The sequence below is a fragment of the Rhincodon typus genome, chromosome 42 (genome assembly GCF_021869965.1).
Source record: "Rhincodon typus isolate 14 chromosome 42, sRhiTyp1.1, whole genome shotgun sequence".
In the NCBI taxonomy this organism is placed as follows: Eukaryota; Metazoa; Chordata; class Chondrichthyes; order Orectolobiformes; family Rhincodontidae; genus Rhincodon; species Rhincodon typus.
The window spans coordinates 6,143,214-6,157,427 of record NC_063373.1 but is presented as its reverse complement, the minus strand read 5'-3'; the positions used below and the strand labels follow the sequence as shown (position 1 = coordinate 6,157,427).

General features: G+C 49.5%; 2 protein-coding genes across 2 annotated transcripts in view; both read right to left on the bottom strand.

The window, feature by feature from the left end:
• LOC125487507 (nucleolar protein 9) overlaps positions 1-346 on the bottom strand; it is a 4,151-nt gene extending 3,805 nt beyond the window's left edge. Inside the window, exon 1 of the mRNA XM_048619111.1 lies at positions 30-346. Coding sequence (XP_048475068.1) covers positions 30-186 — 157 coding nt within the window. The 5' untranslated portion in view covers positions 187-346. The remainder of the gene's footprint in view (positions 1-29) is intronic.
• A 2,715-nt stretch (positions 347-3,061) lies between these two features.
• nedd8l (NEDD8 ubiquitin like modifier, like) lies at positions 3,062-13,784 on the bottom strand. Its single transcript, XM_048619300.1, has 4 exons — positions 13,650-13,784; positions 9,721-9,768; positions 6,107-6,189; positions 3,062-3,577 (listed from the first exon to the last, which is right to left on the bottom strand). The coding sequence occupies exons 1-4, from the start codon at positions 13,665-13,667 to the stop codon at positions 3,490-3,492; spliced, it is 237 nt and encodes a 78-aa protein (XP_048475257.1). The 5' UTR covers positions 13,668-13,784; the 3' UTR covers positions 3,062-3,489.
• Between the last annotated feature and the right edge of the window lie 430 nt (positions 13,785-14,214).

Sequence of the window (14,214 nt, the reverse complement as noted above, 5' to 3'; positions counted from 1 at the left end):
TAGCTGCACCCCCCCTCGCCAGCGCTCACCCTTTTCTTCCTCCTCCTCGAAACCTTGCTCCAGGGTGTCGCCCACCCGCCGGAAATACCCGAGAGTGGGGCCGTCCAGGCGGGAGAGCTCCTGGTCCCTGTCCCCAGGCCCAGGGCCAGGCCTTTCCTTCTTCTTCTTCATTACCTTCGGCCCCATGTAAATCTCAGAGACCTGACTAGCTCTTGGCCCCCACCCCAACCCCCTGCTGTGTGTTTATTTTTTATTATATCTCTCGCTGTCCCGTTCCCGGAGACAGGGAGTCCCACACCAACACGTTTCAGCAGGGCCAGGGTGACACCGGAAACGGTCCCGCTGCCGAAACGTTTCCCCCGCTCCGGAACCAAACACCCGGCCGGAAGTCCGTCCGTCGGCCCCTGCGCCCCGCAGCCGTCCGCCAACCCGCGGCCTGCATTCTGCACACGTGACTCACGCGCCCACCCCACCCACACTGCAAACCCGGAAGGGAGCCCACCTTGGTAAAGGAGACGCCCGTGGCGGCTCCATCCGCCATCTTTTGTCGGGATAGCGGGCGCCGCGTCCACCATCTTTGTAAAGGTGGAGCGGTGTACGCCTGAATGCGCTGCGCCCGCCATCTTAGTCAAGGCGACGCCGCCTTCGTACAGCCGCTTGTGGGGTGGGTGGGAAGAGGAAGGCGCCATGTCTGTAAAGGGTAAACAAAGCCGATGTCCTTCTTCCAACCATCGTCGCTGCCATCTTGGTAAAGGGGCAAGATACTTTAGGTGCTGCAATTTCAATTTTTAAAGAAAGTACTATAGGGAAATTCCGCAGAACTGCGAAGGGATAAGCTCAGGGTCATATTATTCCAGGAAAACAAAAACTGCCTTTACTTTAGAAAAGGAGGGGCCTCCACATTTCTGAACTCTACTTTCATTCTGAGAGCTGGTTCCAAATGCAGAACTGTCCAGGACAGCCAACCTACTGTCCCCTTGCATTCTGAAATTGAAACTTCCTGGCAGCCAGTTTCACTGGCAAAAAGCAAGTTTCACGGGAGGGAGAATAGTGACAAAAACAGAAATTGCTGGAAAAGTTCAGCAGGTCTGGCAACATCTGTGGAGAGAAATCAGAGTTAACGCTTCGGGTCCAGTGTCCCTTCCTCAGGGGGGAATAGTGTGCCAGGTGGGTAACGTACCACGGTGGAGGAAGGAGATGAAGATGCCAGATGGTTAGGGGAGAGAGCGGTGCTAAGAAGGATGCCAGCTGGAAGTGGGGCAGCATGTAAGGTGCCAAGAGGAGAATGGCAGAAGAGTAGGGGCTAGAATGCCAAGTTACTAGGGTGCCAGCTGGAAAGAAGAGAGCATACCTAGGATGGTATGCCAAGTGGAATGAGGTCGGGTGCCTGACGAGGGGAGGGGAGGGAGAGGAGAGGAGAGTAAGTGTTATGTCTGGTCCAACAGGTTGGGGGTCACTCAGATAGTATTAACTCAAATTGCAAGGAAAGCTGGTTCATATCTTGAGCGAGGGAGAAGTGGGATGTCAGGCCAGTGTCTGCGTGCTTATAAGGTACACAGGGGAGATATGTGAGATGAGTATGGAACCTGATTAGTTATTCAGGAGTTTGACTATGTATTTAATAGCATTACAACATGGATGCAGACAGCAGAGTCAAATCAGCCTCCTGACCTCCATATTCGGGACACAGTACAATTAAAACCTTCAACGACTCCTTCATTGATCAGTGCATTGGATACAGGAAATGGGATGTCATGGTGCAACTGCACAGGTGAGGCCACTTTTGGAATACCATGTACAATTCTGGTCACCCTTCGATAGGAAGAATGTTGTTAAACTTCAGAGGGTGCAGAACGTTACCTGGTTCGGCAATCTTGAGCTATAGCGAGAGGCTAAATAGGATGGGGCTATTTTCCCCGGAGCGTCGGAGACTGAGGGGTGACCTTATAGAGGTTTATAAAATCATGAGGGTTATGGATAGGGTGAGTAGACAAGGTCTTTTGGCCAGGGTAGGGAAGTCCAAAACTAGAGGGGCATAGATTTAAGGTGAGACAGGAAAGATTTAAAAGGGACCTGAGGGGCAATGTTTTCACAGAGTGTGGCACATGGATGGAATGAGCTGCCAGAGGCTGGTACAATTACATTCAAAAGACATCTGGATGGGGACATGAATAGGAAGGGTTTCCAGAGGGATACAGGCTAAATGCTGGCAAATGGGACTAGACTAATTTAGGATATCTGGTCGGCACAGATGAGTTGGACTGAAAGGTCTGTTTCCGCGCTGTAAGACACCGTAACCTCCAGTCAGTCCCCGTTTGGAGAACAGTATTCGGTCGACCGCAGTTTTGGCTTTGGGTCGTGGTGGTGGGGGAAGATGCGGGGAAAGAGAAGAAGGTTGACACGAGGTAAAGATGTTCATTTAAGGAGCCAGCGACACACGATGGGCCAAATGACCTCCTTCTACCAGTATGGCACTCGGTCCAATTCACCAGAACAAGCTCCCAGGGCGAAGAGGTCACGAAGACTCATGCACACCCTTCACAACAGGAAAGTAACCTTCCATTCGCGGTAGCATCCTGGTAAATCTCTTCTGAACCCTTTCCAGCTTCATAATATCCTTCCTATAACATGGTGGCCAGAACTGGACACAGCGCTCCAGAAGAGGCCTCACCAACGTCCCTGTACAACCTCAACATGACATCCCCAACTCCTACACTCAAAAGGTCTGAGCAACGAAGGCAAGCGTGCTAAACGCCTTCTTAACCACCCTGTCTACATGTGACACTGACGTCAAAAAATTATGTACCTGAACGCCGGGGTCTCTATTCCACAACATTACCCATGATTGGTTATGGAGGGGGGGGACCTCGGGAGGAGCGGAGATCTTAATGACCTCCTGTTTAACAGGCTTGGCGGAGGTGAGGGGCGGGGGGGTTGCTGAATGGCCTTCTCCCGGTCCTAATTTGTGTGCCGCGACTCCACGTTACTCCCAACGACCGCAAAAACAAAAAGGAAGGCAGCACGACACACCAGAGACAGTCAGTACAGAAGCTTAACTCAGTCAGTTTAATAGTTTTATTTTTGTCTTCGTCTGGCCCGCAGTCAGGCCAGACAACTTAACTCGACAGCTCGATCGGACTGAACTCAAAAGACTCGAGGCGCTCCCAGTCTCTCTCCGGGGAGTGCAGGAGGGTCGGTGGAAGTGGGTGAGGGGAGCCACCTTCGGAAGGAACTAAGCGTTTATACATCCTTAATTTAAGAACAAAAAAATACCAATAGCAAACTGCCAACTCCAAACGGGAAGGATTATCAGCAGCGGAAAGGTGGGCTAGGGAGGGGGTGGTGGGGATGGCACCCACTGGAGGGATAGGTTTGGAGAGGCAGACGAGCTGGGAGGGGTTCTGGAAAGTTTGCTCACGCACACGCACTCGGGAGGGGAAATACGCTGCCCGCGTCCCTCTCTCCGCTTGACACGACTCGCATCTTCCATCACCGGCTCCCGCCCCTCAGGGCCAGCACCAGATGTAGCACGGATCCTCCCTGAATCTTGTAGTCCGCCGCTGTTTTCTCATCGTTCCTGAGGGGGGGAGGGGGAAGAGAGGGTAGGCGATCACGTGACCTGAACGCTGCCCAACGCTCCCCCTCCCTACTCCAACCCCCCACCCCATTCAAACCTCACCCTCACCTTCCCCAAAAACCCGGAAGTCCGTGGCTGTCACTTGCCCTCCGCCCCATGCTTCCTTGGTCCAAGTCACGCAATCGCAAAATTCCTTCAGCGTGGAAACAGCCCTTCGGCTCTGCACCGACCCTCCAAACAAATCCCACCCAATTCCCCCACCCACCAACTAAATCCACCTCCCTGAACACTACGGGGCAATTTAGCGTGGCCAATCCACCCTAACCCGCACATCCCTGGGCACTATGGGTAATTTCCCATGGCCAATCCACCCCTAACCCGCACATCTTTGGACTGTGGGAGGAAACTGGCACGCCCGGAGGAAACCCACGCAGATACGGGGAGAGAATGCGCAAACTCCGCGCAGACAGTGGCCCGAGGCAGGAATCGAACCCGGGTCCCTGGTGCTGTGAGGCAGCAGCGCTAACCGCTGAGCCATCCCTTCAGAGCGTCAAACCTCCAGGTCAACATTACCCCAAGGGCCAGCCCTGAGGGACTGAGTTGTACCGATGTACAAAATCCCATGACCGCAGCTTGTTGGGGGAAAGTGAGAATGTCTTGCAAGTGCTGCTTATTGCCCCCAGCTAACATCCTTAACAAGAAATGCTTGATTGATCATATTTCCGGCTGTGAGATCTTCCTGTGCCCTTCCTGCACGACAATGGGAACGTGTGGCCCAAATTAGGGCTTACACTTCTTTTTCTTTGCAATCTATCTTTCCGTTTTAAAAACTGCAATTTGTAACCTTCGATCAACAGGGGACATCGGATTGAGAAATTGATGAGCAACTGACATAGTGCAAGTCAGAAAAGCCCAGGTTTATTACCTAAGTAAAAACTAAAAGAACTGCGGATGTCTAAATCAGGAACAGAAACAGAAGTTGCTGGAAAAGCTCAGCAGGTCTGGCAGCACCTGTGAAGGAAAAAGAAAAATCAGATGCTGCCAGACCTGCTGAACTTTCCCAGCAACTTCTATTTCTGTTCCAGGTTTATTACCTGTCAGTTTTGCAAGGTTGAGGGATGACAAACGTAAAAGGTGAACAAATAATCCATTTCTAAACTTGCAACGTAGCCAGGGCGTTTGAAAGAGTCTTTTTAAAAAAAAACACTCCGCTGGCAATATAAGTTATTCACAAATGTGACAGGATCAGAGCTCCACTGAAGTTAAAATAAATGGTGCACATTTTCGTTCAATTCGGTCCAGATCAGTGATTCAAGTCTTGGCTGGATTGATGTTTTGTTTGATTTGTGCACATTTGCTGACAGAAAAAAGCAGTTTAGTTTAAGATTTGAGGGGGCAAATCCGGAAGATTTGTCCCGGGAGAAAGCGGTTTGAACAGTTAGCTCGGAAGGACTTATGGCGGAGACAGGTAAATATGAACATCCAAAGTCAGAGCCAAGGAGCTCAAGAATCCACCATCGCGAGGTATTTTAGAAAACTGGAGGATCGTGAAAATAATGGGAGAAATCGCTAATTTACAGCTCGAGGAATGGCTGAAACACAAAGGAAAATTAAAGTACATTCTGCAGGGCTGTGGCTTATCAATTCCGTTGGTCCTTTAAAGATTTTGTTGGATAACTGAAACCAATCGGGGGGGGGGCGAGAGGGCAAGAGCGCGCGCGAGAGAGGGCGAGTGTACGTGGGGGTCGGGTGGAGGAGAGAGTTTTCAGCGAACAATAAGGAGGCGAACCAAGTTTGTAGCATCAGCATTTGTGAACTATACTGTGAAGGCATGCGGATTGCTTCACAGAACGCTTTCAGTGAAACGTCGAGGCGTAATCTTGTCAGTTAACATTTGAAGATAAAAAGTCTTTTGCTTAGCAATGGAAGAGTTTTCACAGGATTACAGCGGAGAACACTTCAAAGAAAATACCTGACGTGCTCTGGGATGTCCGCAAGGTGCTACGGAAATGCAGCCCTGCCATCCTTTTGTAAAAACAAAACTTTGACTTGACCGCGTCTTATTGTGAGATCTGGCTGCGAGCGAGGTGGCCATTATTTCCTACATCATAACGGGAGGCGATGGCCTAACGGTGTTACCACTAAACTATTAACCCAGAGACCCAGGTAACGTTCTGGGGCCCAGGTTCAAATCCTGCCGTGGCAGTTGGTGGAATTTGAATTTTAAAGAAAAATCTGGAATTAAGAGTCTCATGACTGTCGGAAAAAACCCACCTGGCTCACTAATGTCCTTTAGGGAAGGAAACTTGCCATCCTTACCTGGCCTGGCCTACATGTGACTCCACACGCACAGCTCATGTGGTTGACTCTTAACTGCCCTCTGGGGCAATTAGGGACAGGGTGATAAATGCCGGCTTGGCCAGTGACGCCCCTCATCCTGTGAACGAATAAACTATAAAAAAAAAAGTGGCGGGCCGTCACGAGGGTTCAGACGACTGCAAAGCCCCTTCCTCCCTGCTCTGTACTCACATCTGCTTGCCGCTGTAGATGAGACGCTGCTGCTGAGGGGGAATACCCTCCTTCTCCTCCACCCGCTCTTTTATTCGCTCCACCTGCAGTTCAGGAACGACACGTCAGATGAATCCAGTCTGCCGCGTTCCCCAAGCCTCACGGTTTGAAACATATTTCCTCCCCCCCCCCACCCTTGGGGCCCTTAGAGATGGTAGCAGCCGTGGGTTCAGAAGTTGCCGAGTGTGGCGAGTCGATGTTGTAGATGGGACACCACAGTGCGTCAGTGAATAAGAGGGAGTGTTGAGAGCAGCAGATAAGGGTGTCAAACACACAAGCTGCTTTGTCCACAGGATGCTTCTTCTCTTGGTGGGGGGGGTAAACTCAGGAAGGAGAGAGACGTGGGGGCAGGCTCACAGAATATATTCAAGGCTGAGTCAGCAACAGACTGGGCCAGTGGGCTGAGGAAAGGCAGACGGAGTTTAATTGAGATAAATGCAAGGTGTTGCGTTTTGGTAGGTCAAAGCAGGGCAGGGCTTACACAGTGAATAGTAAAGCCCTGGGGGAGTGTTGCCGAACAAACAGGTCTAGCGGGTACAGGTACATAGCTCCTCGAAAGCAGAGCCGCAGATAGACAGGGCGGTGAAAGAGGCTTTCGGAATGCTTGCTTTCATCGGCCAGAGCACTGAGTTTAGGAGTTGGGACATCTTCTACAGGATGTTGGTGAGGCCACATTTGGAGTACTGCGTACAGTTCTGGTCACCCTACTGTAGGAAGGATATTATTAAACCGGAGAGAGTGCAGAAAAGATTTACCAGCTGTCCCCTGGACTGCAAAGTTGAGGAGAGGCTGGATGGGCTGGGACTTTTTTCCCTGGAGCATCAGAGACTGCGGAGTGACCTTATAGAGGTTTATAAAATAAAATAGCCAACAGCTTTTCCCCCATGGTAGGGGAGTCTAAAACTAGAGGGTATAGGTTTAAGGTGAGAGGGGAGTGATACGAAAGGTCCAGAGGGACAATATTTTCCCCCATACAGAGGGTGGCGAGTGTCTGGAACACACTGCCAGAGGTAGTGGTTGTAGCTGTCATTTAAGAAACATTTGGACAGGGACATGGATGGGATAGGAATGGAGGGACAGGGACCAAACGCAGGCAAATGGGACTAGATTAATTGTGTAAACTGGGTGGCATGGGCAAGTGGGGCCGAAGGGCCTGTTTCCACGCTGTAAACCTGTATGACTTTAAGAGATTCAAAAGCTACGTGGTTCGGGCTGGAGGGGAGAAACAGAGAGCAAGAAGGCGGATTCAAGGCCGTAATAAGATCAACCAAAAGTCAATGAATGGCAGAGCAGGCTCGAGTGGTCTACTTCTGCACCATTTTTTTGTAAAAATTGACTTATTGTTGGCATTGACCTTCTTCTGGGTTTTTGGAGCTGCACTCTTCCAGGCAATTGGAGAGTATTCTATCACACTCCTAACCCACGCCTCGTAGGCGGAGCGGCTTCAGAGAATCGGGAGGTGAGCTACCAGCCACGGAGTTCCCAGCCTCTGACCCGTAGCTGCGCTGTTTAATGCGGCTGGTCCAACTCAGGGTGGGTTGCGGGGCATGAAAGAGACTTTCCGGTCAGCGGAAGGAAGAGAGATGGAAACAAACGTTTCACGTGACTGAAACAAGGTTGGGGAAGAGAATCAACAGACAAGTGGAAATACGTTTTAATTGACAAGGACATATGGGCTCGGAGAAAGGAACAAGGAGTGTGCTAAACGAATAGCTCTTCCAAAAAGCTAGCACAGGCATGGTAGGCTCTTTCTGACCTGTATTATTGTGCGCCTGGGAGAGGCTCAAACTCTTTTGGTTTCCGAATTGCAATGGAGCAACCTTTAAGGACTCATTCCACGTCCTTCAAATGGAATAAATGCACAGCATCACCATCCTGTTCGTTTGATCCCACTCGTATTGGGCACAGGAGACAGCGAGAGGGAGAGGCAGGAGCAAGGTGGCATGAGAGAGAAAAGGCAAAACATCAGAGTGCGGCAAAAAAGCCAAGAGACAAGGCAGTGAGTAAGAGGTACAATGCAACAAGAGAGAAGCAGTGAGTGAATTCAGGAGGTATGGTTTGCAGATGACACCAAAAATTGGAGGTGCAGTGGACAGCGAAGAAGGTTACCTCAGTGTACAATGGGATCTTGATCAGATGAGCCAAGGAGTGGCAGATGGACTTTAATTCAGAAAAATGTGAGGCGTTGCATTTTGAGGAGGCAATCCAGGGCAGGACATATACAGTTAATGGTAGTGTCTTGGGGAGAGTCGCTGAACAAAGAGACCTTGGGTCGCAGGTACATAGTTCCTTGAAAGTGGAGTCGCAGGTAGACAGGGCGGTGAAGTAGGCGTTTGGTACGCTTGCCTTTGTTGGTCAGTGCGTTGAGTATAGGAGTTGGGAGGGTCATGTTGCGGCTGTACAGGACATTGGTTAGGGCCACTTTTGGAATACTGCGTTCAGTTCTGGTCTCCCTGCTATAGGAAGGATGTTGTGAAACTTGAAAGGGTTCAGAAAAGATTTACAAGGATGTTGCCGGGGTCGGAGGATTTGAGCTGTAGGAAGAGGCTGAATAGACTGGGGCTGTTTTCTCTGGAGCGTTGGAGGCCGAGGGGTGACCTTATGGAGGTTTATAAAATCATGAACGGCATGGATAGGGCGAATAATCAAGGTCTTTTCCCCAGGGTAGGGGGATCCAAAACTAGAGGGGCATCAGCTGAAGGTGAGAGGGGCAAGATTTAAAAGGGACCTAAAGGGTAACTTTTTCCCGCAGAGGATGATGCGTGTATGGAATGAGCTGCTAGAGGAAGCGATGGGGGCTGGTACAATTACAACATTTAAAAGGCATCTGGACAGGGACATGAATAGGAAGGGTTGAGAGGGATTTGGGCCAAGTGTTGACAAATGGGGCTGGATTAATTCAGGATGATCTGATCTGCATGGATGAGTTGGCCTGAAGGGTCTGTTTCCATGCTATATGATCTTATGACACTAATGTCATTGGACTAGCAATCCAGATCCAAATGTTCTGGGTACACAGGTTCAAATCCCACCCATGGCAAATTATTAAATTTACATGCGTCATAAAAAAACGCTGCCCTTATTAATGATCACAGAACCACTGCCGATTGGTTCGCTAATGTTCTCGAGGGAAGGAAATCCGTCAATCCTCTTGTGTTGTAGCTACACATGACTCCGGACCCACAAAAATAAGTGGCTGTACTCCTAACCACCCAGTGGGCAATTAGGGATGAGCAATAAATATTGATCTTTCCAGCGTCAGCCATACCTGATAAACCACTAAGAAAAAAGTGAGATGTTGCAAATGAGAGAGAGAGAGAGAAGGGGAGAGCAAGGTGGCCAGAGACAAGGGCGAGGGGATATGAGCAATAGTGAGAAAAGTGAGGGTTGGTGAGCGAGACAAAAGAGATGGACAACGGGACAAATGTGGGCCGGAGAAAAGACAGATGAGGAACAGCGAGGGATTAGGACATGTACGTTGAAAAAAGACACATAAGCGACGGTTTCGTACAGACTACTGAGAAATGCATCCAGCAAGACAAGGTCAAGACAGAAAAAAAGTGTGGAGATCTCACCTTATCAGTGGGCTCAATATCGATTTCAATCTCCTTCCCAGTGAGTGTCTAAAAGGAGAAAAAAAAACACAATAAAGGTCAGACCGACAGGTTACAATGCTCCAAGATAGCTCCCCCTCCACCACAACCTTTCGAAAACAAAAATTTCCCTTCACCTCAGCCCAAAAACATCTCTCCCTTATCCTGAAAGAGTGCAACGTGACCAGCTCTATTCGCAATCTCTTCTGCACTACATGCTCTTACCCCAGAGACCCAGTGACAAGATTGACTCTTCACAGGCCTCTGCAATGGTGGAGTGAGCCCTTCAGTTGTATCAAACTGCTAGGGAAAAGCCAGTCGAGAATAAAACTGGGCAGCGATTTCTCTACCACAGCTGACAATGGCACACCCAGCCCTGTAGACCCTGCAAAGTCTCCCCTGCCTATTGCTGGTGTATGGTGGTGGTGGTGATGGTATGTCCCAGACATTTCCATCACCAGCCCTGTGCCACCTGCTGGCTAGAAGGACCGGTGTTCGGAGTCCTCAACGTCGCCACGAGACTTTCCTGGGAGTGATCAGGTTAGACATGGGCAAGGAGACCTCCTGCTGACTACCACACACCGTCCTCCCTCGGCTGACGAATCAGCGTGCCTCCACGTTGAGCAACTCATGAAGGAAGCACCCTGAGGGCATAAAACGTACGCTCGCTGTGGGGGCTTTCAATGTCCACGACCAAAGAATAATGTGGCAGCAGCACTATTTATCGAGCTGGTCAGGTCCTAAAGGACAGTTTCCAGACTGGGTCGGCAGCAGATAGTGAGGGAACCAACGAGCAGGAAAAACATCCTTGACCTCATCCTTACCAACCTGCTGGCCTGCAGATACATCCATTCACAACAATACGGGTAAGAGAGACCACTGCACAGACAGAGTTGTAAAGCATATAAACAGACCCTTCGGCCCAACTCGTCCGTGCCGACCAGATATCCTAAACTAACCTAGTCCCATTTGCCAGCATTTGGCCCGTATCCCTCTAAACCCTTCTTATTCATACACCAATCCATCTGCCTTTTAAAATGTTGTAACTGTACCAGCCTCCACCCACTTCCTCTGGCAGCTCGTTCCATACACGCACCACCCTCTGTGTGAAAAATCTTTCCCCTCTCTCACCTTAAACCAATGTCCTCTAGTTTTGGACACCCCTAAAAGACCTTGGCTATTCACCCTATCAATGCCCCTCATGATTTTATAAACCTCTACAAGGTCACCCCTCAACCTCTCACTCCAGGGAAAATAGCCCCAGTCTGTTCAGCCTCTCCCGATAGCTCAAACCCTCCAACCCTGGCAACATCTTTGAAAGCGTGCAGAAAAGATTTACAAGTTTAAAGTCTTTCAGATAGCAGGGAGACCCAAATTGAACACAGTATTCCAGAAGTGGCCCTAACCAATGACCTGTACAGCTGCAACATGACCCTCCCAACTTCTACACTCAATGCACTGACCAATAAAGGAAAGCGTACCAAAGGCCTCCTTCACTGCCCTGTCTACCTGCGACTCCACTTTCAAAGACCAATGAGCCTGCACTCCCAAGGTCTCTTTGTTCGGGAACACTCCCCTTGTGGAGACAAAGTCCCACTTTCACACTGGGAAGACCCTCGGTAGTGCCACAATCACCGTGTTAAATGGGACAGACTTCCAGCAGATGTAGCAACTCAAGGCTGGGGCATCCAGGAGGCGCTGTGGGCCATCAACAACAGCAGGATTGTACTCCAGCACAATCTGTAACCTCATGGCCCGGCATATCCCCCACTCAACCATTACCATCAAGCCAGGGGATCAACCCTGGTTCAATGGAGAGTGCAGGAGGGCATGCCAGGAGCAGCGCCAGGCATAACTTGAGGTGTCAACCTCGGGAGGATGTGTTCCCTGATCGGGGAGTCACAACCAGCGGGCACAGTAACAGGAGAAATCATTCAGGACTAAGATGAGGAAACATTCCTTCACTCAGAGTAGCGAGCCTATGAAACTCTCCACGATAGAAGGTGACAGAGACCAAGTGACTGAATCTATTGAGAGAGAGATAGACACATTTTTAGCTGTTAAAGGTATGGGGAAAAAGCAGGAATATGGCATTGAGGTAGAGGATCAGCCATGATAATATCAGATGGCAGGACAGTCTTTATGGGCTAAATAGCCGACTCCTAGTTTCTAATCTTAGCTACAACAACTTGAGTGCAAATAGCTTAAGAACTAAGTGATCCTGCAACCAATGGATCAGATCTAAGCTCTGCAGTCCTGCCACATCCAATCGTGAATGGTGAGGGACAATTAAGCAATGCACTGGAGGAGGCAGGTCTACAAATATCCCTGTCCTCAACGATGGAAGAGCCCAGCACATCAGTGGAAAAGATAGGGCTGAAGCATTCGTAACAATCTTCAGCCAGAAGTGCCGAGTGCATGATCCAGCTCGGCCTCCTCCAGTGGTCCCCAGCGGTCCCCAGCATCACAGATGCCAGTCTTCAGCCGATTCGATTCACTCCACGTGATGTCCAGGAACAGCTGAAGCCTGGATACTGTCAAGGGCTATGGGCCCTGACAAACAATCTGGCAATAATACCAAAGACCCAAGCTCCAGAACTAGTGGCAGCCTGACCAAAGCGCTCAGCAGGTACCTAACAATGTGGAAAAGTTACCAGATATACCCTGTCCACAGAAAACAGCTCGAACACAACCTGGCTAACTACTACACCATCAGTCAACTCAAACATCAGTCGGCATTAATTACACAGCAATAACCAGCTCACTAACAAACTATTTAGGTTTTGCAAGGGCCACTCAACTCCTGACAGCGTTGGCTCAAATATGGACAAAAGAGCGAAATTCCAGAGGCTAGGTCAGCGTGATAGCCCTTGGCATCAAGGCGAGATACGACCGACTGTGCCAGAGGAACCCTGGCTAAATTGGAGAAAACTCTGTGGCTTGCAGTCAGAGCAAGACAGTTGTGGTTTTTGGAACCCGATCATCTCAGCCCGAGGACATCTGTGCAGGGGTTCCTCGGGGTAGTGTCATAGGCTGAAATTTCTCCAGCGGCTTCTTAATTAATCTTCCTCCATGAGGTCAGAAATGATGTTTGCATGCGCTCAATGCACGATGCAAAGTGTGCAACATTACCATTTAGCTTTGATCTTGGATGTTTGAATTTTGATCTGGTAGCATAAGGGGTTTTGGTGTGGGCCTGAAGGAGCTTAACGATTCATTTCCAATTATTTCTGTAGCCACGGCAATTTCTATTAAACAGGTTTGAAGGAGAAAGGCTGCAAGAGCGAATGTGTTTTAGTTGACATTAGGATGCGTGCACGAATGAACAAAGTACAGTCTATTACATTAGGCTTTCTGACACAAGATTCTGGACTTAGCCGAAGCATTTGGATTAAAACCCTGAAAGGATTATCTGAAGCTGAGCAAGTTTAAACTCAGTTGTATGAAGACACCAGGAAGAGGCGATCGGATTATCAAGACTGGGAGCTGTAGTCACAGTTAAACTAAGTCTATTGAGGTGATAGAGAAGGAAATATTCTCTGGTAAGAATATGGTAAAGGTGCTTTTGGGGTATGTAAAGGACTGTTTTGGGAATTATATTTCTGTGTTTCAAAGTCTTTAAAATTTACACTTTACATATGCAGTTTAGTTTATTCTATAATGATCTTCGTTTCTTTTGCAAAATAAACTTCTGCTTAATTGTTAAACTCAGATGAGCAATATTGCTTGCTTATATTTCAGAGAGAGATCACCCTGCTAAAATCAGAATGAAAAAACCTCTGACTGAGCCAGACTTTAGTCTGGAATTACAAAGGAATGAGGGCATCAGCTTAATGCTGATTACAGAATATTTGTTATCTCTGTGTCTTCTCCCATTCCCACCCTCCCTAGCCCACCATGATAGGGCTCACCTTCACTTTGATCAACATGCTGCTGTAACCCTGTATCTGTACCCGCTTCTCTCTCTCTCTCTTTCTCTTCACTCTTTCACCGCCTGGGCCCTGCGCTCGATCACATCCGGGTCAGGAGGTGAAGGGCTGGGTCACGTCTCCCAGGACGACAGCCAATCAACACACGCCTCGCTCTCAGCGCCACAGACAATCGGAACTTTCCATCAAAACCCACCATCGATCAAGTCTATTTTATATAGAATACAAGTGTGTACGAATCTGATTGCTCCATTCCCCTTGTGTCTGGGGCTACATTTTGCCAATTGAGGGAGAGATTTAAAAAAAGAATCCGAACACCTCTTTTTGGGACGGGAACTAGATGTTGCACGACGGGAATTGTAGTCCTGCCGTGCCCAACAGGGCCGCGCGGGGGAAGGGGGAAGCGTAGGGGATCGGGACTACGATACCCAGGGGACACCGCGCGGCAGGCCCGTCGGGGTCAGGGGAGGCGGAGGCGGTGGACTGCTCCTCCCATCGAGGAGGCGGGCGGCAAGCAGGAAGGGTGCGCGCATGCGCGGTCACGGCA